The sequence below is a fragment of the Thunnus thynnus genome, chromosome 1, assembly GCF_963924715.1.
Source record: "Thunnus thynnus chromosome 1, fThuThy2.1, whole genome shotgun sequence".
NCBI classification, from domain to species: Eukaryota; Metazoa; Chordata; class Actinopteri; order Scombriformes; family Scombridae; genus Thunnus; species Thunnus thynnus.
In genome coordinates, this window is record NC_089517.1 from 23,991,262 (window position 1) to 24,017,784 (window position 26,523).

At 40.2% G+C, this 26,523-nt stretch overlaps 2 protein-coding genes across 6 annotated transcripts; both read right to left on the reverse strand.

The window, feature by feature from the left end:
- Window positions 1–20: 20 nt before the first annotated feature.
- rufy2 (RUN and FYVE domain containing 2) lies at window positions 21–22,701 on the reverse strand. Of its 5 annotated transcripts, none has more exons than XM_067591807.1 (20): window positions 22,411–22,701; window positions 19,758–20,055; window positions 15,807–15,980; window positions 15,504–15,621; window positions 13,925–14,026; window positions 13,544–13,667; window positions 12,490–12,554; window positions 12,320–12,385; window positions 11,307–11,376; window positions 10,951–11,052; window positions 10,650–10,766; window positions 10,453–10,545; window positions 9,367–9,441; window positions 9,164–9,261; window positions 4,717–4,836; window positions 4,158–4,287; window positions 3,964–4,058; window positions 3,413–3,461; window positions 3,065–3,145; window positions 21–2,803 (listed from the first exon to the last, which is right to left on the reverse strand). In XM_067591807.1, exons 2-20 carry the CDS (start codon window positions 19,831–19,833, stop codon window positions 2,660–2,662), a joined length of 1,899 nt encoding a protein of 632 aa, XP_067447908.1. In that variant the 5' UTR covers window positions 19,834–20,055; window positions 22,411–22,701; the 3' UTR covers window positions 21–2,659. The 5 variants fall into 5 exon arrangements, with proteins under 5 accessions (XP_067447908.1, XP_067447899.1, XP_067447881.1 ...); XM_067591798.1 differs by having other exon boundaries at window positions 9,361–9,441; XM_067591780.1 differs by lacking the exons at window positions 19,758–20,055; window positions 22,411–22,701 and adding an exon at window positions 17,697–18,428 and having other exon boundaries at window positions 9,361–9,441.
- A 1,026-nt stretch (window positions 22,702–23,727) lies between these two features.
- On the reverse strand, window positions 23,728–26,358 carry LOC137184316 (uncharacterized). The gene is made up of 2 exons (XM_067591864.1): window positions 25,910–26,358; window positions 23,728–24,874 (listed from the first exon to the last, which is right to left on the reverse strand). The coding sequence occupies exons 1-2, from the start codon at window positions 26,249–26,251 to the stop codon at window positions 24,545–24,547; spliced, it is 672 nt and encodes a 223-aa protein (XP_067447965.1). The 5' UTR covers window positions 26,252–26,358; the 3' UTR covers window positions 23,728–24,544.
- Between the last annotated feature and the right edge of the window lie 165 nt (window positions 26,359–26,523).

A 26,523-nucleotide genomic window follows, 5' to 3' on the forward strand; every position in this document is an offset into this window, starting at 1 on the left:
CCTGCAGTAAACATGAACCATTCTGTGTGTAACTTGATTTAATCAGAAACTGCTACACAGTGAAGGCAACGTACTGTTGGCCATAGAGTTAATGTCATGATTTAGTAAGCTAAAGGGCCACAGTGATTAACAACATTATGTACATAAAACATACAGTAGTATCAACACTGTACAAGTCCCATTGAAAGCTGGGAGATTTATAAGAGTGACACTGTACAAAAACTGTTTCAGGCCTGGGTGCAATTCAGAAACATTCTACCTGTTTTACTAAGATATGATAAACTTTTATGAAGCTCTTACATATCTGGAAAAAAAACACTCCCTGAAATGAACTCAGGCCTGTTTTATCTCTTCATGGGAATGAATATTTCCAGTTCTTTGAAAAAATCACAAATTGCAAAACATTGTATACAAATACAAAACCAGAATGTGCAGAGGAACCCGTCACTGAAGACTTGTAGACTTCACAGTCATCAGCATTAGTTTGATGATAACAAAAAAACAGATGTCTGTATACCTGCATCTGTTTCAAAAAAAAAAAAAAAAAAAACTGGTTCAAAGTTTCAAACTTCCCCTCTCAGGAATGGAGCAGCAGTAAAATGTGGGTCTTTTCCATCTTCACACATTACAACTAACTTCAAGTGAACCGGGAAAGCGCAAAAGTAAATAATGTGCATAAAACACAAAATTAAATATAAATACTATCAAATTAATCTGCATTACAGGTAATCATGGATTGGCAAATTTTCAAACATACTTTGTGGTTGTTTTCAGAAATAACACTCATCTCTTCTCAGCAGCCGCTAACTCGTCAGTGAAGTGGTTGTGTTGTCAGTTAGCCGTCAGTGGTTCAACAACACAAGAGCCAGTTTGACCAACTCTAATTTAAATCTTCTTGGTCCGTGAAGCAGCATCCACTGCGTTAGTGTCTCAAAGAAACAGTGAAATGTGCCTTCAATCGAGTGCTTGCTTGGCTAGTACAGGCTAGTGTTGCTACTTTGAAACATCTTGGGCCGTTATTTCAGATTCTCTCTACAGAGATCCTCTCTGTAGAGATCCTGTTGAAATATAGGGCTCATTTTGGCAACAAGAGAAGCACAAGTAGGTGATTTCCATAGCATTTACACAGGCACAAATGCTGTTTAATTTAAAAAAAAAAAAAAGATTTTCAGTTCCTTTGAAAGCTACATCCTCACGGGGAACAAGTCTAGTCATAGTGTCAACACAGAAAAACCTGAAGCAGTAAACTTTCCTGGAATTAGTTTGCAGGGAAGACTTTGTTTCAGTGAAGATTTCAAACTGAATATTCTGAGGAGAGCAGATCAAATTGGTGCCTCTGTCTGGACAAATCTTTGATGATGGCAGAGCCAAAATATTCGAATGCTCCTGTGAAACAATGACATTTAAAAGGGGTCAGAAAACGTGAAAAAACTGGCACACTTCTGATCTTCTCACAGCCTGAAATACATCTAGTTTAGTTTCTCATTAGGCAGTTTGATTGAACCTGTGCCTGTGTAAAAGCTGCCTTTACTTTGTGTTTTACGGCACCTCAGAAGAGGGTGCTTTGGAGTTAGACTCAACAACATTAAGGCCACCGGACGTCCGACAGTAAGACTCTTACTGTATGTATAAATGATGTATCTCACCTGTTTGGCTACAGAGCTACTGTATATCATTTGAGGCTCCATACAAACATTGTAATGATGTAATACTACATAAGACTGAAGGTTTGGTTGAGGAAAGAATCTGCATTTAGCTGCTCACAGTTAGTGCACTTTCACTATCAGTTCATAGTTAAGCTGCTCCTCCTCCTAAACTTTAGAAAGGGATTTGCCAAAACCTGACCTGCTGATCAGCGTTAGTGTTTGCAGGCAACATAGCAGGCCTGCAGTTCACCTTGATATAGTCACACCTGTTGTGCCTGTTGGAGTCTGGTTGGTTTTAATGTGAGTGCTAGTCAGATGGAGCGATGAAGGGGCCGATGGTTTAAGAGCTTAAAGCTTCCTGAACTTTATCACCCAAACAGTCCAGCTATTTGATTCTGCTGTACTGTCTCAAAATGTTGCTTTATTATTTATTGATTATGATGTATTAAGTTTTGGAAAACGTATCTTGTAATGTTTGTCCTTTTGGTGCAGGACAACACATGAAACAAGGGGAACTAAAGCAGAAGAGATTTCATGCTGTCTTGCATGACACCCTTAAGAGGTCACTGATGCATATTTAGACAGCTGATTTGACATGTCATGATTCTTTATGATAAAGCAGACCACAGACTCTCACTTCTTCAATTTCCAACTTGTCCGTCAACAAGTAAGACATTTTGGCCCCTGCCTTCTAGTCTGTGTCTGATGATAAGAGATGTTTGATGTTTGTTTTTTACTTTGCAGAACTTCTGCAGAAAATGTAGTGACGTAAAACAGATTGATGCAGACGTCCCTCATTTTGTCAGTGAGGGACTTTTTTTTTCTCCAAACTGTGAATAAGACGAATCAAATGCACTAACTGTTCATGCACACTGTCCATTCTTAGCAGCAAACACTGTTGAGATAAGTTGGGGAGGGGCGGGTGTGGATCTTGCGGAGGACAGGAGGGCGGGTATTTACGAGTCTGATCTCAGATTGTTTGAAACAGCCATGGCAGCAGTGTGGGACTTCCTTCAAGTGGGGTTGGAGGAGCATCGCTGCAGAAGCAGGGCGTGGCAGGTGTCACAGACTCTGACTGGTTTTGGAGACGCAGGTAGTGGAAGCTCGTTGTCAGAGCAGCTGTTACAGAAAATCTCCCCACAGTTCCTACAGTGGTGCTGGAGGCGAATACACACAGAGGTAGAACCACAATAAATCAGCAGTGGAGCTATAACAAAATTGTTGATTCACTTTCTGTCGACTGTAAGTTCTTCTGCGCACCTGATGATTTTTCACAGGAAAGATAGAGTGTAAAATTGATGTTTAAAAGATGTGGACTACTACCTCAGAAAGAAATCCGGAGCCCTCAGATTATTTCGAGAGCTAATTTTAACCATGTCTGAGATTTTTGACACAGACTTGTTTATTTGATGACTGACCTTTCGTCTTGAGATGGAAAACTCCTTCTCGCACAGCTTGCAGTGGCTGGCTTCCTTGTCCTTCAACCAAACCTGACCCCCCTGCAACGACACGACACAGTTCATCTCCTTTCCAACCAAACTCTACATCACACACACATTACAAACAATCACTAGATACTACGGTATACTTCAATGATCCACAATCACACATGACCAACGATGCAGGGCTTATACACTACTCCTTTACTTTACTCCTTTATCTTATTCTAATATATATCTAATCTAATCACCTAATTTAACATCTTAGTGATGAAGATTTAGATTTAAGACATTCTGCTATTTTTATGTGATTAACTACAGTTTTACCTGAAGAGCTTTGTTGGCCTCTTTGATGTCCTCAATCTTCATTTTGGATCTGATTGTGAAAACAATAAGTGAATGAGAGTTAAATCAAACAAATAAATTAACCGCTACAGGTAATCAACCTTTTTTCATCTTTACTTCTTAATAAATTGTTAAAAAAAAACAGTGAGGGTTTCTTTTTGGTTTCATTTTAAAGGGTCTCAAAAGCTTGTGTGGCTTTCTCATTAACTGTAATCTATTAATTTGCAGAAATTTTAATTACATGTGATTTGTTGAAAATGAATTAAAACATACAACACTAGTATGAATATAAAATTGATTTTTTTAGCTGAACTAAACATGATAATGAAAACAACTGTACTCCTATCAGAATACATGTTAAAATGCAATTAACCAATGAAACATTTGTCTGACTTCAAAAACTGAATCAAATCTCACATTACATTTGAGTTCAGTCTATCCTTGGGACTATGAACATAAGTTGGGTTGCTGCAATATAAAAAACCACTTGATTACAGTACAAAAAGAGCATTTATTAATGAAAGCATACATACTCGCTGAGTTTGGAGCCTAGTTCCTCGAGAGCTTGTTCTTGGTCTTCACAGATCGTCTTCAGCTGAATGTTTTCGTCCTGGAGGCGATGGAACTCCTGGAAAAATAATAAACACACAACAGGCGACATGCATCAAATCGGATCATATTTTATGTCATACAGAATTTGCTACATGTATGCTTCTGTCTTTTTTACCCTTTTTAGGCCATTGATCTGCAGCGCCTCTGTGCTGAGCTGAGCCACCGTCTCTCTCTCTCTGCCCAGATCATTTTGTAATGTCTGCCTCCACTCTCTCTCTATCTTCAAGTCCATCTCCAGCTGCTGGCTACAGGAAAAACACCACCGACATGTACATACAACATCAAAACAAAGTAACAATGACAAACAGAAACAGAGAGAGAGGGGGGTGAGAGACTGTTCCAGCACTGGTTTACTGTATATTTTGTCTTTATGCTTTGCTTTTTTAAAAATCATGATCAACATGAACTGGGTTGAAAGAAATCTGACGTCTCCTGAGCAATGAAGTTACATGCAACACAAGTCATATGTTTGTTGCTATGGCACATGTGCGTGTTTTAAATAATGTCATAAATATGATTTATTGTTTCCTAGGTTCATGAATTAGGACCGAGAGAAGTTTTAGTGTAAAGCTAAAGGTGTAAATATTGTGTTGTTTCTCTCTGCAGCATCTTTAGGTTAGTGTTCATGTATATGTGTAAATGAGCCAGCGTTTGTCTGCAGGTGTTTTGCTTACAGTTGTCTTTCTCTGTGCTCGATTTGCCGCTGCAGGCTGTCGGCCTTGTTGGCAAAGTCCAACTTGAAACGTCTGGTTCCCTCCTCGGCCGAGGTGCGGTGCCTCTCTGCCTCCTGTAATCTGCACCATTATAACCAGGGACAAACTCAGGACCATGGAGAGAAAAAACTGAGGGGGACGATGGCGGGGGAGGGAGGGAGAAAATAACTGAGGGGGACGGCAGGGAGGATGACGGGTAAGGAGCAAGGTTAAGGGTGGGAAGATGGAGGAGGGATGGCTGAGGGTAAATGAAGAAGGATGATGATGTAATTTGCTTTATTACAACAAACTTAAAAGAATGCAACCAGGGATGAGATTTGAGTTGTGGAGGGTCAAAACAGAAAACAGTAAGGAGTACGGAGGGCTAATGAGTCAAAATAAAAACTTGTGATGATACAATGAGAGACAACGCCTTAAAGCAAACTGAATGGACAATAAATAAAGAGGATGACGAACCAGATGCAGTGTGCAACTCAGACGGAGTAAACTGGTGGGCAGCATTACCATGTTTTCTTTCTTCTTTTACATAATCACAACATTTTAATTTTGAAAACAGGAAGGTAACTTAATAAAAAAGCAAATACTTCAGGATGTGAGAAGTATTCATGACTCTGAGAAATCAGGAAATAAAATGTACCCGTGTCTACCTACACAGAACGTGACCAAAGACTCAAACCACACCCAGCGCTTTCAAAACATCTAACTTTATTTACTCACGGTGGTAAAAGACAGTAGTTGTGAGTTTTAAACAGCTGTACTGAGTGTTCATTCTTCTACAAATTGAAAGGAGTTACAGTACTATGAACATGGAGTTAGAATAGGTAGAATGATTACTTCCTGATCTATCACAAAATTCAATAAATATGCCAAGACGACGACACACAACTACACATTCAACGTCCCTTGGCAGAAGCTCCAGATGTTTACAGCAGTGTAACTAGAATCCATTTAAACTGGGTTCAGCTGTCTGTTTTGCAAAAAAAAACAAAAAAACAACCCAAAACCAAGTGAATTGAGCTAAAGCTGCAAGTCTCAACCTTATAATTCTCAGTTTAGGTGAACCTTCAGGAGGATGAAGAGCAAGGAGGAGACAGGATCATCACAGCTAGTCGGGGGCAGGTGAGGAGGTGCGACACATGCAGAGCAAACTGGCAACAGATTAAAAGCAGGAGGCTGCACAAGACACGCAGGCAGCTGTATGTTGATTATAGTTTTCATGTTACTGCTTCTTCTTTACACCCACACAGTGTCGGCTGGCAATGAGGTGCGTTTCCCCTCTAACGTTGGGATCATGACAGCAAACAGTCAGCTGAAGTTACTCAACAATCTCCACGGAGCCAACATGGATGCCACTAAAAACTACAGTGACACCATCTTTGCTCATCGGTGGCTCTGGTTCCTCAGTAGTTGTGATATGAGCGAGAAGCCCACTGTACTCATTCTAACTCAATGTGAACGAGAACAATAGAAAGGACACTATAATTACACCTCAGAGCCCAAACCAGCATGAATTTCATTCATCTTAATCTCAGTGTTACTGCATATAAACTGACTACTGGAGACAGGAAGAATGTGTAGCGTGTGTGTGTGTATTTGTGTGTATGTGTGTGCACGCCGGAGCATGTGAGAATAGATGGAATAGAAGTAGTATATGATTAATTCAGCATCTATTAAAGTATAACTGATGTAATATTCAGACAGTTCTCTGAGCGGCTAAACACAGCTGCTGCTGCTGATGATGCTCAATGAGAAAAAGACATTCAGAGGAAACTTAATCTTCATTTAGCACAGCTGTTAAAAGTTATCTGTATGTAATTTAACCAAAGACCATGAAACACGTTGCAGTGGTCGGTATGAATCCCAGCACTCTGCTGATGATAATGTTTCAGTTACTGAGGAAACAAACCATGCGTTCCAGTTTCTCCTGATTCTCTGGCTGCTCTCAGGCCGTAAAAACCATCTGAATATTGTGTGCAAATAAAACAGGAATGTTCCATTAAGTTGAGTCCATTTATTCACTCTGTCATAAGCAGCCGTGTGTCTGCATATGTGCGCGTTATGTGCATGTTTGTCCTCAGAAGGAGATGTCCTTGACTAGCTTGTACTGGTGCTCTGTGTCTGTGCTGGCACACTTTACAAATGACATAGCAAGCGTTCTGGTCTGACTTAACAGATCCTTGTCACTGCACACAGGAGCAGGGATAAAATCAGGGGAGGGAAAAAATGAAGAAACACGGAGGTTTCAAGGGAGCAAAAATGGATGAATGAATGATTGAATGGATGGTATAAAAGAGATAACAGAAGGGAGGAAGGAAGGAGGGAAGAAAGGAAGGGAGGAAGAAAGGATGTCAATACATCAGTATTCTAAGTGGCCCCGGTTACACTGAACACTTTGAGTGATTTTATTCATCGTAAACACAGCAGCGAGTGTAAATGAAAGGCATTAACACACAGAAATCTGATGTCAGGTTGCCAGGTTCACACTGTCATCAGATTTCTACAGTCTGGATATATTTCACTTCACAATGAGCGTATGAGTGATGTGAAGAGGTGGAGAGGAAAAGCAGGGAAAGGTAATGTGGTGGACAGATAGATGAATATAACCATAGCAGACAGAAACTGGCGTTTTCAGGTGAAGCAAGCGAGCTCTATGTTACAGCAACATCTGCAGGAGGTAAAACTATTTTGATCCTTGGAAAGTAAAGTTAAACTCTGAGGGGATGATTTCTGATTAGCTGTTAATTCATTTTCTTTTAATCGTTGGCTCTGATCAGACCATTTTCATCTTCTTAATTACCCGCTTTGACTTTTCAGCAACGTTAACACAGCTTGGTCTGACTGTTGCTCCATCGAATCGAACAGATCAACAAAAAAAAAAAAACTGAATATAAGACGTGTAACCGGGGTCTGTATCCTACCAGCCTACATAAACATTTAGAGCAGCAAAAAACATTCACAACCAATCACAAACAGGATGGAACAGATTTAAACCAACAGGCGAGGCGAGGGGAATGATGGACTGTGTTGACTGGGAGCTGATGGGGTGAGGAGGGATCATAAGGCATCAATGAACCAACAAACAGCTACAAGCTTCCATCATGACTGATGCAAGTATGGAGCACTTATACATCGAAGGTGCAATAGTGACCGAGAAAAGGTATCATGCATGAAAATATCTGCGGTAGATTTTAATAGACATAATAAATTACGCTTACAGGGTTTCCCACAGGAAGTTGTTAATAAGAGGTGGTAAGCTACACGGATGCATCTCATTTTGATCAATTTAATTAGTAGATGATAGCCTGAACAATACCCACACGCATTAAATATATGGCATTTTCTGTGACATAGTGCTTCTGCTCTGTTTTCCCTGAAAGTCTATTTCATTTATATGTATTCATTCATTTTTTAATGATGTTAGTGGAGGTGACCTCTCTAAGATATATATATATATATTATATATTATATATTATCACCGTCAAGTATCTCAAATTTTAGCCTGCTTTTGTTGAACCCTAACCCAAGCTGCTCCGGAGGTTGAGACCATATTTGAACGCAGCTAAAAAAGGGTTTTGTGTTATCAAAACTGTTTGGCATTTTGGAGATACATTTTTACTTAATCTCCAAATGTGTTGTTTTGCCTCAACTTCAAAATCTATTCATTATTAACACACTGTCCAAACACTTTTTACTGCATCTATTTGCTGTTTTATAGGCACCAGGGTTTCCCACAGCTGTTTATAATAGAGGTGGACTGCCTCCGCTAACGTCTTTTGTTCAGTAAAACCGTACAAGTCTTCAGGGAAAAAGAGCAGAGGAGGAAAACAAAGTATAAATATAGATATATTGTTTAAACTGTCATCTGGTTACTAAATTGATCACAAAAGATGAGATACTGTCGGGTTCTGTGGGAACTGTAGATGACTTGATTTTACACTACATGTTGCACTGATAAACACCACAATCAAATCACTTCGGTATGTTTTTTTTTTACTGTGGAGATATTTGTCTGCAGGACAAATAGGAGAGCAAAAACAAGGCTTACCACCTCCTGACCTATATCCTCCAGTAAAAACCTGAGCACTGAAACCATTTTCCCCCATGTTTCCCTCCAGTTCTCTTCTGCAAAGCTCCAACCAGATCCATGCAGAACATTTTACGAAGACAATTATGTACTTTTAACAAAATAAAACATAACTGGTCCACTGGCACTCTTGACTGTGTTATGTTTCACTCTGAAACTTTCTTGCAGATAAATACAAAGAGTGATTTACTTTGCCTCAGAGTCAGAGAAAAACTGTAAAGAATCTGGTTTAGACTGCTGGAGGAACTGAGGAGACATGAGGGAGAAAGTGATCTTCCTCTTTTGATCAGTATGTGCTGTGCCTTCTCAGACAGTGTATCTCACCTTTGCTCCAGCTGCTTCATGGTGGCGGTGATCTGATTGGTCTTCTCCTCCAGACGAGTGATCATATCGTTTTTCTTCTTCATCTCTTCATCGGATGACTGAGAAATGAGAATCACTGTCATAAGTACCAGATATTTCTACTTCATTCTTTTTATCTTGTGGATGATATAAGAAGGTGTAGAGCTGCATGTGTGTACCTGTACCTGCATCTTCTGGTACATCTCTACATTGATGGCTTTGACCTCATCCAGTTGTGTTCTGAGACCAATCAGTGTGTCCTGATGATCAAAAGCAAAATCTTCAGTTGTGTTGTGGTCCAGTATCGCTGTCATATGTCTGCTTCTGTTTTACTACAGCGGTTTTACTGTAATTTATTATGATCCTCTTTCTTGATTTTATCATTTGCCCATTTATTCTTTAATTATTCATTTATCACAGGGCATTATTTATTTATTTGTGTACTTATCCACTCATTTCACTGGGGGTCAGTACAAGATTAAAACTCTACATGCGCACTGATTTGTGTGCGTTATTTAAGGAAAAGTACTAAGAGAGTTGAAATATAAATAGAGCAAACTATATGTAGCATTGCACGACACAAATATTCCCATGTCATACCCTCCATATTCAACCTGTGTAATAACGATGCTGACAGTATTCTCCAGTCTGACAGCTGATCCACCTGAGGCTGCTATTGTTAATGATCCCAGCAGCCTCCTTACAAAGCTGTGATGATGATGATTATTATTATTATTATTATTATGATGATGATGATGATGCCATGGCAGCTACTGTATCTCACAGCTTGGCTACAAATGTCAGCTGGTGGTGTTTATGTTGCAGAGTTCACAGGTTGGTGATGAGAAGTGTGACACTGACAGGAATACTAAAGCGACAGGCACGAGGTATTATTTGCGCCATGTGAGTAAGTACAGGCAGCTGCCATATTTTTAGCTTGTGCCCCCAAAGGGCTTGTTATCATCTGTCTGAGGAGCAACCACGTCACCATCTTTAACTGTTTATGTCTAAATATATCTAAAAAATTACTGATTCGGCTTTCAATCTTTGAAAAGTCACTATTAACAACGCCCACAACGCTTGTAAATTTATGTATTGTATATTGTTGAATCTGCATGTTTTGTGATTTTATTCAATCGGTGCATTTACAGTAAATCACTGTGGAGAAGTGTTTTTCCTTTTGTGTACACTCAGCTCTTAAAATCTTTTGTAAATAAATCAAGTGGTCAAAAAGGAAGACAGAGAAAAGATACACAAAAGTGTATGTTGACCTGTTTTTCATGAATATCTTTCTCGAGAAGTTTCATGGCCAGCTCCATTTCCTGCTTCATCGACACCTGGACTACCAACTCATTCTCCACATCCTAAAAGAAACCACATCCACATATTTTTTTCATGTAATTACACACAAAAATATACTACACACATTTTAGATGCATATTTTAGACAAAGGGAGTTACAGTCTGACCTGTCTGAGCTGACACTCCTCCTTCAGTTGTCTTCGAGCCTCGTTGTACATCTCATCCAGACCCTGACTAGACTGTTTGTAGGTGTCTCTCTCCACTGACACATCACCTTGGGTTGTCTGGAGTAAATATCAACAGTAAGAAGAATATATGAGCCACAACATGCATCAGTTTTACCAGCCTGTGGTGCTGGAATATTGAGTTTTAAATCCACAATTGTGGCGTCAGTTTTGGTTCAAATGTGGGCTGCAACTCAAACTTTATTGGACAACCATTTTGTGACTGTATGTATGTACAGTGTACCTCTAAATGCTGCTGTGCCTTCAGTAGAATAAGGCTGTTTTCGCTCCTCAGTTGCTGGTTTTCTTCTTGCAGTTTGATGATGTTGTTCTTGGCTATGGCTAACTACACACACAAAAACATGTGGACATGCACAAAGATTATCTCAGGTGATCAATCATGCCAGCAACAGCAGATGAATCCAAATTATATTGTGGTCCTTTTCTGGATAGTTAAACATAAATGCACCTCAGCCATGTTCTGTACAGCTCAGTCATGAGGGTAGTGATACATTTTTGTTATGTTGGTTCTTTTCTCCAGCACACTTTTACATTTAAAATACAACAATGCACCTAATGTGATAAACAATATCATCTCACCTCCTCTATGAGTTTAGAGTTTGACTTCTCCAGAGAGTCCACTCTGCCCTGTAAACCATGGACTGTGGAGCTGGATGTAGAAAAGCACACAGAGAGAAATTATCAATATATCTGATAATTTGGCTGACTTTCTGAATTTATAGGGGCAACATTTTTTTCTCATAATTTGTCACAATGACATTGTACTTAAGTAATGTGTTATAATTCACAGGTAAGGTCTTAAAATTATGAACTTTATCAGAACTTTGCATTCCTTTGATTAGAAAATAGAAAATGTATTTTCCTAAGTGCTGTTGTCATGTTCATGATGTTTGATGATTGCATTCTCAACTGTCTCACCAGACCTGAATTTGACTTTTGATGGCCACAGTGCCATAACAGGAGTGCCACAGTTAGCCTATGTTCAGAAAGGAGACTGCTCATACAATTCACCAAGGACACTGAAGGAAAATGTGATTTAATGTCATGTCACACATGTAGAAGTTTGTTTGCAATAACCTTCCTAATTCATGAACAAGCTGTTTCTTTAGCTTTATCTCAAGTACAGAAGTCTCAAAGGCAGCAGATTAATGCAGGTTTATGAGTGATGAAGATGAGTGAGTTCATTAAGAATAAATGTTACAACATCAGCGATGTCATGTTTGTTAGAAGAAAAACATTTTAAAGATTGAATGTGACAGACAATCTGTTTTTGAATGCATCTGTCTGTGAGGACAGACAAGACAGAATTGCACTTCTGAAACAAGCAGAGTTGTTCAAACACAAACTGACTGATTAAAACAAGAAAGGGTCTATTTTTAACATGCAACCAGCCATGCACAGTGTCTGCCTCTGATTGAAGGCATCATAAACGGCATATGAAAAAGAAAGGCTGACTTAAACCACCACTGTTTATGCTCTAAACACACAGCATTAAGAACAAAGGACTTCCTTTCTTTGAACCATCATAACCAGGAAGTTTGGTGAAAACCATACAGACCGGTCTGTCTCCACTAAAAAAACAAATGTCTTACTTGAGTTGTCGGTTCAGTTCCTCTACATAGTTCTTCTGATCCAAGATGGATGCTATCTGGCTATTCCTGTTGTCATGGAAACAGACATAAAATCAGCTCTGCATCACATTTGGAGGCGGTTTAAAAGACAGTACTGTACAAAACAGAGTGGAGAGACAAACAGACTGTACCTCTCTTCACTCCTGTAATCATCAATGTCGTTCTTCAAGTACATGGAGAAGTCAATCACCCCAACCTAGAAGAATAAATATAAGAAGCTGTGTAAAAACTCAGCCAATATAATTCACTGAGGGAGAGCAGACTGAGAAGCAGAGTTTGCAAAATCATTAATTGGGTAAATGAGTCATCGGGAAAGCCGTTGCAACCAAACAGGTATGTTTATAATTATGCAGGTACTTGGTTACACAAATAAAAACTCAGACAGAGCCAACAAAACCCTAACTTCATGCATGAAAGTGATAAAGCGATGAATATCTAATAAGCTAATATTAATCCTAATGCTACTGTGTCTGCATTGGCTAAAATAACCAATTTCTGCCTCCTGCACACATGCAGAGCAGGCTAACAACACTGCAAAGAATTGAAACAAATCATAAAGACATGTAGTAACCCAATACTATTGGTAAGAGTGGACAAATTACTGAATTATTTAACTTCTAACAAGAGTTTTGGCATTAAAAATAAAATCTGTGCGGCTCTATAATCATGATGCAAGGTGTAATCCTGACCATGTAATCAGAATATGACTGGATCTGAACAAACAAATTTCCAGATGACTTCACATTACAAATGTATCACAGACACATCCAGTCATGTGTGAATACAGCCTGCACAAGGTGTTTGCATTAGTGAGAAAATGTGTTTGCACTCAGGACAAAGTCTCCAGCCGTGGAGTACAAACATGACACCACAGTCTCTGCTCTCCATCTGCCAGATGCCAAGATAATGAATGAAACAGACAATTCTTATCTGTATTTCTGCTTCCCGAACCAAAAATCAATGAAGAACTGTTTCATGTCAATGGTCTAGAGGGCACAGGAAGTACAGTTACGCTCTTTTTTTTTAATGACATAAGACCAATTTCCTCCTTTGCTTAGCATGATGCAAGTAGACAATCAGGTCTAATCATAGTGACGACAGAGTGGAGAGCTGTAAATACAACCACATGGTCAGATCGTTGTCTTTGAGTCAAGTGGTAGAATACCGGTTGAGGGCGGTGGTTACCTGAGAGTCCAGGTCTTCCCCTTTGACGCACAGGTTGGCATCGATGACGTTCAGGCCCACCAGCAGGCCCACGATCACTGCTCCCTCCTCCTCTAGCATCAGCGCTGAATTCTCGTAGAAATCGCTGTGGAGGAAGATACAAAAGATTCTCATATGCTGCAAGGATCTACAACTATCAAGCAAACAGACAGTGAAATTGTTTAGATGTTGTAGCTCTAGAGGGTTATTAGTGTGTCAGACGACAGGCTGTGTTTAATGAATTTTCCGGCAATATTGGGATGTTTGGGGTACTTTGGGTAACTTTAACATTTATATTCTCCAAAACAGGTCAAATGTATCTTATTACTGCGTGAGAGAGTCTGTGTGCATATGTGTGTGTACCTGAGCAGGTCTTTTCTGGTGATGAGGAGTCGCAGATAGTCGGCCAGCCGCTTCTGCATGAGAGCCAGACGCAGCCACGCCCTGGCCCTTCCTAACGGAGTCCTGGTTAAAAAAAAAAACATACACACATCAGTGATACAGTTGCATTTTTAGGAGGTTTTAAGGGTCTAGGACTGGTGGCACAGACACATAATGGGATTAGTCTTTTGCATCCTATTGTGGTTTTGTCTATTTATTTTATTCTCTGCAAAAACTGTGGCCAACTGGACAAATGTTATTCATTTTATAAAAATATTCTGGATTTCAGCTTTGAGTCAGACCAAACTACTGATTCTACATTTACTTTATGACAATAACATGTTAAAAAAGATATTCAACCATAATCTGAATGTTAACCTGTGAATTAGAAGAGCATTAATCTCCTGAAAAACACTGGGACAGGCACAGTTTGCACTACAGTATCTAACAATTGGGTCCAAACTTGTTGTTGCAAAAGCGCAGCTCTGCTATGTGTCTGTTGGTCTGACTCAGCACCACCAAAGGAAACTGACTCTCTTCTCCATATAAACAACACAACTGTTCCTCATTTCACTGGACCAGACGAGAACTGAATATTACTCAGTTTAATGAAAAAACTGCTTCCTTGCCTGGAGGGACTGCTCTTTAGTGACTGATAACTGAATGCTAGCGTTACGTATGACATGGGAATCATGAGCACAGATGAGATTTAGCAAAAGTTTGCTTACTACAGCCACTAGAGGACAAAACCTTAACATTAATACTGTATGGGATGCACCACTAAAACCAGAATTAGGTTTCTCTGAGGATACAAATGTCTCTGCAAACCTATGCAAAGAAGGGTGTTATGGGCAACCATAAGTCTCAGAGGCACACAGAGGAGCCAATGCGTACACCCTCCAAATCTAAACAACACATTGTGCAGACCTGCATGCTAAGCAAATTAATTGGTAATTAACATAAACATACTACATGCAAAGAACAGCCACGTGACTGTCTCCAAGCGACTCCTGTGCACGTTACCCTGTGTGCAGCCTGGACACTTTTCAGACACACATTTCTTAAGATACTGATATTGTTATTAGAGTAAAATAAAGGAACTTTGATTCAGCTGATAATTTGATAGTTGTAGTAAGAAATATAAATGCCAATTACACCGTCAGCCAGATGCAAGAAACAGGCAACAGAAATATTACTGCGCCATCAGTGACTCATGCCTATTGCCCAACAGCTGATAGTATCACAACTAATTTCAAGCTCGATTTTAACCGTTAACTGTTTGTCACATCATAGTGTAGTATCTACAATGTATCTAACAGTTTCTAAAAAATGAAAAAAATAATAATAAAGAAGTAGAGTAATAAGGAAAAGGCAGAAGTGAGGCAGCAGTGAGAGGAAAGGTGAAGTGAAAGTAAATGACACTCAGGTACTTCCCTGCTCTGGCTCAGGTTATGTTCTCGTGCACGTGTATGTGTGGTTGTGTTGTGTTTCATGTTCTTCCAGCAAGATGTTAGTTTAAGTTCTGTGTGAGCATGTGTGTGTACATAAATGTTTTCCTTACTTAAGTCCAGGCAGGTCTCGTACTGAGGCCGAGATCTCTGCTGCTTCAGGACACAGTTTTTCCACCAGCTCCAAAGGACCCCACAGAGACTTATTAAAGCCCAGGAAGGACTTCTTCACTGGAGAGACGAGAGAAAGAGATTCTTCTCAGTCAGACACGCACGAGAGAATAAAAATGTTGGAATGACATCTTCTCTGAAAAAGGTACGGGAATTTTGCAGCCTAGACATTCAATCTTAATAAGTAGGGAGGTTGCAGATACATCCACACCAGACAGCATTTTAAACCCCCCTCAGCCTCTCACCTCTGAGGCCATGCTTGAGACAGTGCTCCATGACGACAAAGAACTGCTGGAGAGGTGGGTAGTCTGAGTCCAACGTTCTTCCAAAGCTCAGAGCCGACTCGATCAGCCCTTTAATACTCAGCTTGGCCATGTTCAGCAGGTTGGCTCGCTCCATGGCCATGGGGTCTCGCAGGGCTGTGGGACGAAAGCCACACACAAGACACAATATGTTCACCAGTGTAGCTGCTGTGTTAATGCAGACGTCATAATATGCCAATGGAGCATACTGTACGTCCATGAGATGAATGCGTGGAGAAGTTCAGCTCAAAGAGACGGCAGGAAGGCACACAGACACTAAAGGGTCTTCAAATTGATGATTCATGGATGTCAAAATACTCAGTTGCAGGGTACCAAGTCACTGTGTAACTACTCAAAATGTGAGAATGCTACGTCAAATACCCAAGTAGAAACCTGTAACTCTATGGAAATGTTTAGCCAGTTGTTTGACTGCAGTGATACCGTCTGTTAAACTGAAGCTGTGGAACAGAGGAAGACACTCCCAACCCTGGACAACAGACAAGAGAATCCTGACACAATACTTAAAATACTTAAGTCAAGATTCAAAGGGTGGTCTCAATATAATATCTGCAAATGTTCGATATTTATACTATTTATAAGACTGTATGTCTTTTTTTCTTTTTCTTCTTTTAATTAAAGAATATGAACAAGCATATTAAATCTTGAAAACATGATTAGTCTCTTATCTGAAGGATAAAAAACTAAGTCAGTCAGGTGAAAGTCTTGCTTTTACATTAAATTCATTATCAATTTAAATGTAAAAAAGCAGCTTCCTGGTTTATTTTATTGTATTTAGGGGTTTTATGGCAAAATACATTTAATGCTTAGTTGTCCAACTCTTCTACAATTGACATGTTTGTAATCTTTGCTGGTGTTGATATTACTATCTGTGTCTTAGTGTAGCAAACCCATTATGTCTACACAGCATCTATAACTTTGGCATTAACTGCATCTGACCTAAAAAAAAAACAAACAAACATGGTATTTAATATTTTCATTATGGAAGACCTTCAAGGGCCTGGATTTATGACCTCCTACGCAGGTATGCTTTACACGTGACCCTCCCTCCAGGTTAATGTGTAGCCAAACACCAGAAGAGGACAAAACAGTGTCAGGTGAAAATGCACACCTATGTTGCCGAGCAATGTGGAAGAGCTTTAATTGCCCAAGCAGGTTAGCCCAGAGGCAGAGACACTGACAGATCAACAGAAAACATCTTGGGGGCTGCATCACTGTTAGGGGCCCTTGGGCAGCTGGCCCTGAGGATACTGACGGGAAAAAAGTAACCCTTTGACTAGTTTTATCATCATGTGACCAGCCAAAGCTGCGTACAAAGCACTGTGATAACACCAAGAAGAAAGAGAGACAGACGTTTTTTTAAACATTTGTATCAGTGTAGCATTTGATGCTTCAGGCCGTAAAGCTGTGTGGTGGTATAAAACCCAGCAGCACAGCTACAGCACCACTAACAGATGATGCTACACCATCAAAGCATGAAAGCAGCACTGATCTATGAAAAATCAATTGGCCACACAGACAGAGGGTGGTGAGGTAATGTCGGACATAACAGAGAGAGAGAGGAGGAGAGAGAAGTTAGTTTGTCACACTTATCCACACCAGCTGAAACTATTAACTGTGCTCCAATTAGCATCTAACTGAATTATTGATTGTTCGTGAACATCTCAGGGGGGAACCCTTCAGTGTAGACAGGCTGATAAGCACAGGGTTAGGTGACATTTACTCCTGTGTTCTTAAAACAATCAGGTGCTGGGTGTCATCAATCGTGTTATTATCAACTACCTCCATTAACGCCCCGTATGATTTATACTCTACCTTGGACGCTCCAGTCCCCGGGCAGAGACGTCCTGTGCTCCGACACTTTGGGCAGAACGTGAATGCTCCCTGAAATGGTCTCGGATGCTTTCCTAGCTAAAGCGAAGATAGGAGCCTGCCATCGCCCGTCTCCTCCTCCTCCTCCTCCTCCTCCTCCTCTCGCTGTACTGTTAGCTTTCTCCCCGGCACCAGATTTCTCCTCTTGCAACCTCAATATCCCAAACACCTGAGCTTTCTCCTTGCTGCCGTCCGCTTCAGACAGAGCCAGGTCGTGCTCTGCGGGCGATGCCATGTTCACGTACCTCTGAACTGATTATAACTTAGCTGGTGAACGCTGGTCGGTGCGAAAACAGCCAGATTCATACGGGTTGCGAACCGTTAACGAGCTAACTTGGGTGTGTAATTCCGTGACAATAGCATAAAATACCTGTGATACCACCGGTCAAAACAACGACAGGTCTCACTGGTGTCAAAAACCAACCGTCGTAACGTCCTCGGACTGGAAAGCGTAGCTAGGCGGCGGTTACATGGTGAACGTTAGCACCGGCGGTGACAGCAGCTGCCCAGGAAATGTGTCTTTTCCGTACATCGTGGTGTTGTAGAGATTTGTTTACAGCCTGCAGACGTAACCGATAGTTGGCCCCTGACGGCTCCCTCTGCACCCTGCGGAGGGGCGGTGTCAAAAGGCTGCTCACAAGACACACACACACACAAAAGACAGCACCACTACGTAATGATCTCAGCGCTGCTGCGCTGCTGAGCTGCCGCCCCCTGCTGCTGGAAGAAAGAACTGCACGGCTGCATGCATGATGGTGACTATGTGTAGGGGGGCAGAGATGCATGGATACAGAGGACCCGGAGAGAGCTATTTTCAGATATGTGAGGAGAAAAGCAAAGAAAAAAGAAAGAAAACAGTCTAACATATACAGTTAGTGTCAGGGCCGTAGCCACCACTGACGAACTTAGTGATATTTCTGGTCATTCAATGATTAGACACATATATTAAACGTTTTTAGGCTAAGTCTGATATTTTAAAGATAAATTAGAATAAAAGATATTTAGGATTCTAAACTACAATTACATCTGGCGGTGTAAAGTTGAACATTATGAGCATTTTATGCCTTTATTAGATAGCTGACAGTAAAATGACATGACATGAAACAAAAATCCTCAGCTGGACACAAACCAGGATGTCGTGGTCCATGGTCAGCACCTTCAGCCCTAAGCTACCAGGATGCCCAGCGAGAGAGTTCACATTAAATATGACTGGATTAATTAATTAAGTAATTAATTTGATGAATTAATAAAATATGTAATGTTGTGATTTCTTTAAATACTTTTTTTGTTGGTTGCAAGTGTCAGGTAGGTGGGGTTTTGCTGGAGAAATTTGACTTTTCTTTTCTAACTTGCAATATACAAATAATTTGTGACCGTCAGTGTTGTCATGGATTATACCAACGTTTGTCAGACTATAAAGGCCACTTTAGAGTCTACTTTGATTGGTGACTTGTTTAAATGTTATTGGTGATTGTAAGAGTTCGCTGATACTGATCAGCTGTAGGACTTCAGTACATAGACATAAATAAAATTATGTTTCACATAATCATAGGGCCAGTCGATTTACTTCCTAAGAATAAGTGTTAGGGTCAGAGTGGCAACTGTAAAGGTTATAATATGCAAAATCAGCTTTAATGTATTAGAATAGCCAGGAGAGATGTTTTTGGTTCTTAATGCATTTCTCGTCATCTCTGGTGACTCTGGCTCATTCTTGACTCTTAGAAAAGTATTATCTATTGTGAAATTAGTTGCCATTTTCAGTGCATGTTTTCCCCAAAACTGTGACCAAATTGTTTCTTACTTTTGCTGTATTTTACTTTACCAGCCCACTTTAAACCTAATTAGTTGTGGTGCAATGACATTTGAATGACTCAAACGATTGCTATAACACTGTTTTTCATAAGACATGAAAACAGTCTGAGACCACATTGCAGTGGCAGTAGACAGGAGTTATCATTATATAACAGACAGGGTCATAAATTCAAAAACCACTTGCTAGCCTACCTTGGCTGTAGGCTAACCGCTCCATACTCTCGGTATGAGTGATGCCCCAACGGTGGAGACTCTGAGGGGAGTACATAGTGAGTGGGAGCCTCCTCTCCCCAGTGTCTTGGTGCAGAGAGGATTGCGAACCGAGCAGATCCCTGAGTCCTGAAGTGGCTCTCTGTGGTCTGGTTTCTGCTGACCTGGTATTTTCCAGTCAAGTTTCCTTTGATTTTCTGATCCCCAGAAGGACAATGACACCAGATGACCCTCTCTGTTTTGACTTCAGATCAGTCTTGGTCTTCTTCTGAACTGCAGCCTGGGGCAGAGCAGACAGTCGATGCAATCAAGATTTTAGAAGATGATTAGAGAGGAGTGTATAAACAGTTTCCATCATCGGCACACGTCTCAAGGAACGCAAATGTTTTTAGTACACGTATATGCTCTTCTCTACTTTACAAGGATAACTTCAAGTGTTGCATTGCTAGACATCACAACTTTATCAAATATCAAAACATTCCTGGCTGGAATGTTTGTATGTGACCTTCGGCTCAACAGGATGCACAGATGCACATCAAGAATCATTGTTTTCATAAAGAACAAGTCATCCATGTTGCTAGCCTGGTTCCAGACCCAAAATGAAGAAAATAAATGAAACAAAATGGCTAAACGTCTGATTATCAGGCTCCTACATTTCCTCTAAATCTACTTGTGTATTAGAGACACAAGGTGTAGTCCCTGTACGGCCAGTGGCTTTCTCTTACAGACCATCGCCACTTTACTTTCTTCTCACTAAATCACACACAACACAGGATGAAACCCTTCAACTGTCACACATAAACAAAACATACCAAAAGATTCTTTCTTCAGATATTTTACTAATTAATCTTGATTTAATGTGATAATAGTACAGTCATTACTAAAATGTACATTCTTTATCAAATAGGAGTTTTACCTTTTCTCCACCGAGTAGCAGCTTATGAGGTATTCGTCCAGTGGGCCTCCACCTCACCAGAGAATGGATGTAAAAGCTTCCAACCACACCAACTACACAACTTTGGATCCATTACAACACACAGCACAAGAAACTGGAGTAGCACTGAGACTACAGTAAAATGAATTACAAGAACCATTGCTTTTTTCCCTCTTTTGTTGTTTTCTCTTGCTCTGTCTCTCTTTCTCTGTATGCCATGCTCTCTCTGTCTCTCTCTCTCTCTCTCTAATAGCTCAGGGCTGATCAGGGATCATATGACTGCTTTCTTGCAGATCCGTGCACTCTTTAGCTGTTTGTATACTGCCTGTGTTAATTCTCTGAATGGCTGCTTCTCAGTCCAGTCTGCAGTAATGCATAATTCAGGAGGCTGATGCTTTTATGTTGATATTGATTATGTTGTCCATTTCTTTTCTCCATGTTTCTTTCTCTGTTGACCGCACTGTTTTCTGCCTAATCTGTCTTTATATCCTCTGACTGTTTGACTTAGTGTTTGACTTGACTATTTTTGTTTTACTCTTCCACCTGTTTGCTTCCTGTCAATAACACAAGAGTCAGTATCAGTAAATGTGTGAATTTCCTCATCATTTTGTCTTCCTGCAGATTTGTCTTCCTGTCTTGTTGTGACACTGTCTGTCTGTTTGTCTATAGGTAACTATGTTTAACACTGTAACACATATAAAAATGTACCAACAATAACAACACAGAGCTTTGCATTTGGACTGAAATGTATTGGAATTGAATACAACAATTAATTTTCATTCTCATGCAAGGGAAAAATGTTTGATCATGTCAGGCTGCAACTACTGATTATTTCAATTCCCTGTTAATCAGCTTATGATTTTCTCAATTAATCAGTTAATGATTTGGTCTTTCTCAAGTTCCCAGAGCCCAGGCTGACATCTTCAAATGCTTTTTTGCTTGAATGAATAATTGATCATTAAAATAGTTTATGATTCATTTTCTGATTTGACCAATTCATTGTTTCAGCTCTGCAATCATGTCAATATTCAAAAAGGGTCAGAAATCAACAGTAAATCAAATATATGGCATTAAATAAAGGCGTTCATTCTGATTTGAGCTGAGTAAACGCCCTTCCTACAGCAAAAGTACATAACAAAAGCACTCTCAGTCTATTGCTGCTTCCTTTTCCATCTCTTTCCTCCCTCGCTGCATCCACCTTCCTCCTCTGCTCTGCCTGTCTCATCTCTGAACCACACCTAAACAAACACACACTTCCAGGGTGATATGTTTGTACCATATGATCATATAAATTACTATATGGACACACCCTTCCTCATGAAAGACAGCTGATTCAACCAATCGGTGTTCTTCAGTGGATGTTTTTTCCACCAATAGGAATGTGATGCTGTTTCATCGTAGTAGCCTGCCTCTCTCTCTGCAGCAGTGCTGGAATTGGAGGGTGCTACTGTATGCTGACAGATTCTGATACAGTAATTCATTCGTATTACTTTTGATTAACAGAGAACAAAAACAGTAGTTATACTGTTTTGTAATATCAGAGGAGATAAAAGTGTAAATGTTACAAGGCAGGGGATAAAAGTCATTGTTTCCAATAGAATTTGTGCAATATACCAACTACACAATATGCTTCACACCATCATCCCTTATGTGCTATACTAATGTAAACATGTATGTTATCATGTGATTATTGTGTCTCACCTCAGGCAGTATGAAACTGAGAGTTGATCGTTGGTTCTTCAGAAATCAGCAGTCTGGTCCAAACATGGGATAGGTCTATACCTGTAGGTCAACTCAGAGGCAATGACTCGGTGGAAACTGTTACTTCCTGGCAAAACGCACAGCAAGAGCTTCAGTGTGGTCGTCCCAGTCCAGTCGCAGCAGCTACAGGCAGCAGTTAGTGGCTCCCATGTGACTTCCCATGATAGATAGTACCATACTTCCACAGCAATTATGAACATCTATCTATCTATCTATCTATCTATCTATCTATCTATCTATCTATCTATCTACCTATCTATCTATCTCTAATCTGGAGGTGCTGCAAGGCAGTTAAATCAGAACAAGCTTCTGTAGCTCTGAAGCGGTAAACCGGTACATGCTGTGGAGACATCACCGACAGAAACCACAACCATCACCCCACACAGCACCCAATGACAAGAGAGCAGGGAGAGTGAGAGAGGGGGAGGGGTTGAGGAGTAAAACAGCAAAGGGAGGAGAAGGAAGCGAGATGAGGGAGGAAGCTCGAAGGGGCATAAACACAGGAGAGAGGAGAGGAGAGGAGAGGAGAGGAGAGGAGAGGAGAGGAGAGGAGAGGGGGTAGCAAAGGAATGACAGAGAGAAAATATACACACAACAGGAAGAGATACACACCCACACATTAGCATATACTGTTCATGTGAATGAAATATATTAAGATGTGAATGAAAACACCCAAATGTTGAAGCGAGGAGGGTCAAGCCTGTTGTTACAGACCAATCCCTGAATGTGGACTCAATGGAGAGGCCGGACCTTGTTGAGACAGAAAAGAAATCGGTCTTGTGTTTTGTGGGAGTGAATGACTTTGCAGCTAATAGAATGAAATGCTATCACTGCAGCTGGAAAGACTTCTCACTGAAATGTAAGACGAGGCTAATTCTGTCACTACTTTACCATAAACCAACAAAGGGAAACAAATAAGCAGCAAGATGAAAGATGAGATTTTTACACTCTTGGAGGGACGATAAAAATACAAATATTTTAAGGCCCAATCAGTAGATTTTGTCCATAAAATATCTGCATTGTATAGTTTAAGAGTTATAAATGAAAAAAAAATTGTTAGAGTGTGTTTTATTAAGACCCATCAAACAATTAGGCAGTAATAGCAGAATTTTCGGCATAGGGTGACCATTTGTGTATATCTGCATCAGACATTGCGCCTTTCATCTATGAAACTGGTTCATTTCAGCAGCAACACCTCTTAAATTTGAATAGAGTACTTTTTAAAATCTCTGGAAAGCAAAAATATGAAGGAAAAAATGTTTTTCAGAAGCAACAACATGTTTATTTGCAAAATATATACAGTAGAAACGATTCCCTTCAGAAAGATACAGAGGAGATATTTGTTCACAGTCAGTGTCTCTGTCTAATCTACAAAAATGTGTGAAATGAATCAGGCAGCGTTAGAAAGCAGAACAGTTTTTGGAACTAAATTGTATGGAACTGACTGTTTCCTAACTTTGTAGCTTATACGTTAAACAAAATTACTGCAGTCATTTCAAATTATACCAGAATTCATTATGTTGTGAGCTGGCATAGTGCTGTTAGTCAGTCATCAGGGTTTACCTGGAAACCGTAAGCCAACGAGCAGAGCTAGACAAGGAGTTTAAAGTTGTTACATTGTTGTGTAGAGAGCCTTTCATACAAAACATATGACACATTAATCAGATCAATCAACCAATACCTCTACACAAAACAATTACATAAATGGATGTGGACAAAATTAGTTGGATCTGATACAGTGTCAACCAAACCTGCTTCAAAATGATTTATTCTGGGGCTGTTGTTTTTGATTGCACTATATTTTACTGTAAAGTGCACCAAATTAACTAATAATTATATGCTTACTCTCATTTTTTTATTGGTAACAAATGGGCGGCTCTACTGCCAACATCCAGAAAGAGAGACTCTTTTCTCTGTTTTCAAAGGATAAAGCTCATTATATTTACATTATATTTTGATGTCTTATAGGGGTAGGTGTGCAAAAATAAATATTAAGGAGTTATAATGGTTCGAAAAATCTATTTACAGGTTGAATACTCAAACAATCATTGTAAATTTCCTTTGAACGAGCTCTTCAGTCCTCAAACTCTGCAGCATAAAGCACTTGCTGGAATTTCATCCGCACCTCCATTCTTTTTTTAATGGTGAGCCTCTTCAGTGAAGGCAGAAGGCTGAGCAGAAACAGTTCGTCTTCATCTCTGAGGCTGGTAAGGGCATCTGCAGAACTTATCTCAGTTTCTGTGGTTGTTTGCCTTTTACGTTTGAGAGAGACTCCCATCTCTTCATGGTTGGTTGGGCAGGACTCCACGAGAGGGAAACTAGTGCTGACAACAGGCAGGGGAACATGCTGCTCTTTCTCGTCTTTATCTCGCTCTTTCTCCATGTCATCTCCACTTCCAGCTGCCTATGATGAGAGTGATGAGAGAAGTAAACAACAACCCTGATAACAGCAGCTTCTCTCATGCATGCTTCTTTTTCTTGGGTGATCACAACCAAACATATCAAAGTCTGTTCAACCTACACCTCCTGCAGGGAACAAGACAGGTTTGCTTTGATTGGGTTTCTACTTGCTTGGAAGTTTACAGAGGAAAATAAAATATGTTGATATCATTATGATTATTAGTATATATTACTGTTTAAATAATATATATAAAAAATAAGTGTGGGTGGATGTCATGATATTATTGGTTGAAATGGGTTGGTTCAGGCCTACATAAGCAAGAAAACATGATTGAATTTTGATATAAGAATACAAAGAAATTGATTTTGTTTTTTAAGGATTAAAAAGGCAGTTTTCATTTCATCTCGACTTAAGGTATATGTCTAGATTTTAAGTATATGATTTGTAACCTTATTATAAAGTGTTCGACAGTTTTTTAATGTTTTACTCTGTCCCACCTGTGTGTCAACTGTCGGTTTTCCGCCAACTGCTTTTACTTTGAAAAGCTAAACCCGGATATTCTGTGACGTTGCGCATCATTCCCCCACCCGCTTTCCGCGAAGACCCGTCCTACCCTGCCTCTGATTGGCTAATACTCGTTGCCTTCGTTGGTTAGGTTGGTTGGCTTCAGGCATGAAGAGTGAGATGATTAGTTTAGGGTTAGAAAATCAGAGTCAGAGCCAATCAGAGACAGAGTAGGGCGGGTCTTCCCGGAATACGGGTGTGGAAATAAAATGAGGCGTCTGTCATGATGTGGCTGGACGTTTCCATGGTTTTGAAAATGAAGTTAATGACATATAGTGACAGACAGCTATGTACAAAGATAACTATATGAATACAGAACCGTCACAGAATAGAGACGACATCGGTAGCCAGTCATGTTAACAGTGGCTATGTTTCCATGGGCCTAAGTTAACAGTAGTTAGATAATAACTAATTTAAAATCGAGGATGTGAATACATTTTTTAATTAATACAGGACTGACAGGTGGACACACACCTCGTCGGTGTCTCCCATGCCAGCGGTTACTCTGGGTTTAACGTAGGCAGTGAGCCAGGCCAGCTGGTTGTACAGCACCGGGACGGGCCTCTCCACCGGGTTCTCGTCGTCTGTTAGCGGGGGGACGTTTCTCTTCGCCATTCGCTTCTTCGCTTTACAGAACTTGTCGCGTAGATTTTTCCATTTCAGCTTCACCGCTTCCTCAGACTTTCCCATGGACTCTGCGATTTCTTTCCACGACACGTGCGCCTTCAGATTGTCTTTGTAGTCCCGCCGGGATTGGTCGTAGAGATTTGGGTGTTCATGTATCATGTCCGCCAGCTTCTTTTCAAAAGTGTTCATTGTTGTTTTTTGTCTGTGCGTCTCACCGCGAAGTCCTTTCGTCCGCAGACAACGACCGAGGTTCGTCTTCCTCGCCAGGTTCGAGTCGGCAGAAGGAAGTTAGATGTCAATGGATTCAAAATAAAAGTGTTGTCATTAAAGATCCCTCCAGACATGTTTTTAGATGTATATAAAATATTCTACTTTGATTAATAATTTGTGCTTTTCCACAAAAAAAAAATGTATAATTACCTCGTTAAAATCCTCAAAATGGCATCTGTTCCTCCTCCCTC

Coding starts and splice junctions, on each gene's coding strand:
- rufy2 (XM_067591780.1), bottom strand. CDS start 17,988: ATGGCATCGCCCGCAGAGCACGACCTGGCTCTGTCTGAAGCGGACGGC. Junction 9,262..9,360: donor ACCAGAAGATGCAGGTACAG/GTACACACATGC, acceptor CTCATTTCTCAG/TCATCCGATGAAGAGATGAA. Junction 3,146..3,412: donor AGGCCAACAAAGCTCTTCAG/GTAAAACTGTAG, acceptor GTGTCGTTGCAG/GGGGGTCAGGTTTGGTTGAA.
- LOC137184316 (XM_067591864.1), bottom strand. CDS start 26,251: ATGAACACTTTTGAAAAGAAGCTGGCGGACATGATACATGAACACCCA. Junction 24,875..25,909: donor GCATGGGAGACACCGACGAG/GTGTGTGTCCAC, acceptor CTCTCATCATAG/GCAGCTGGAAGTGGAGATGA.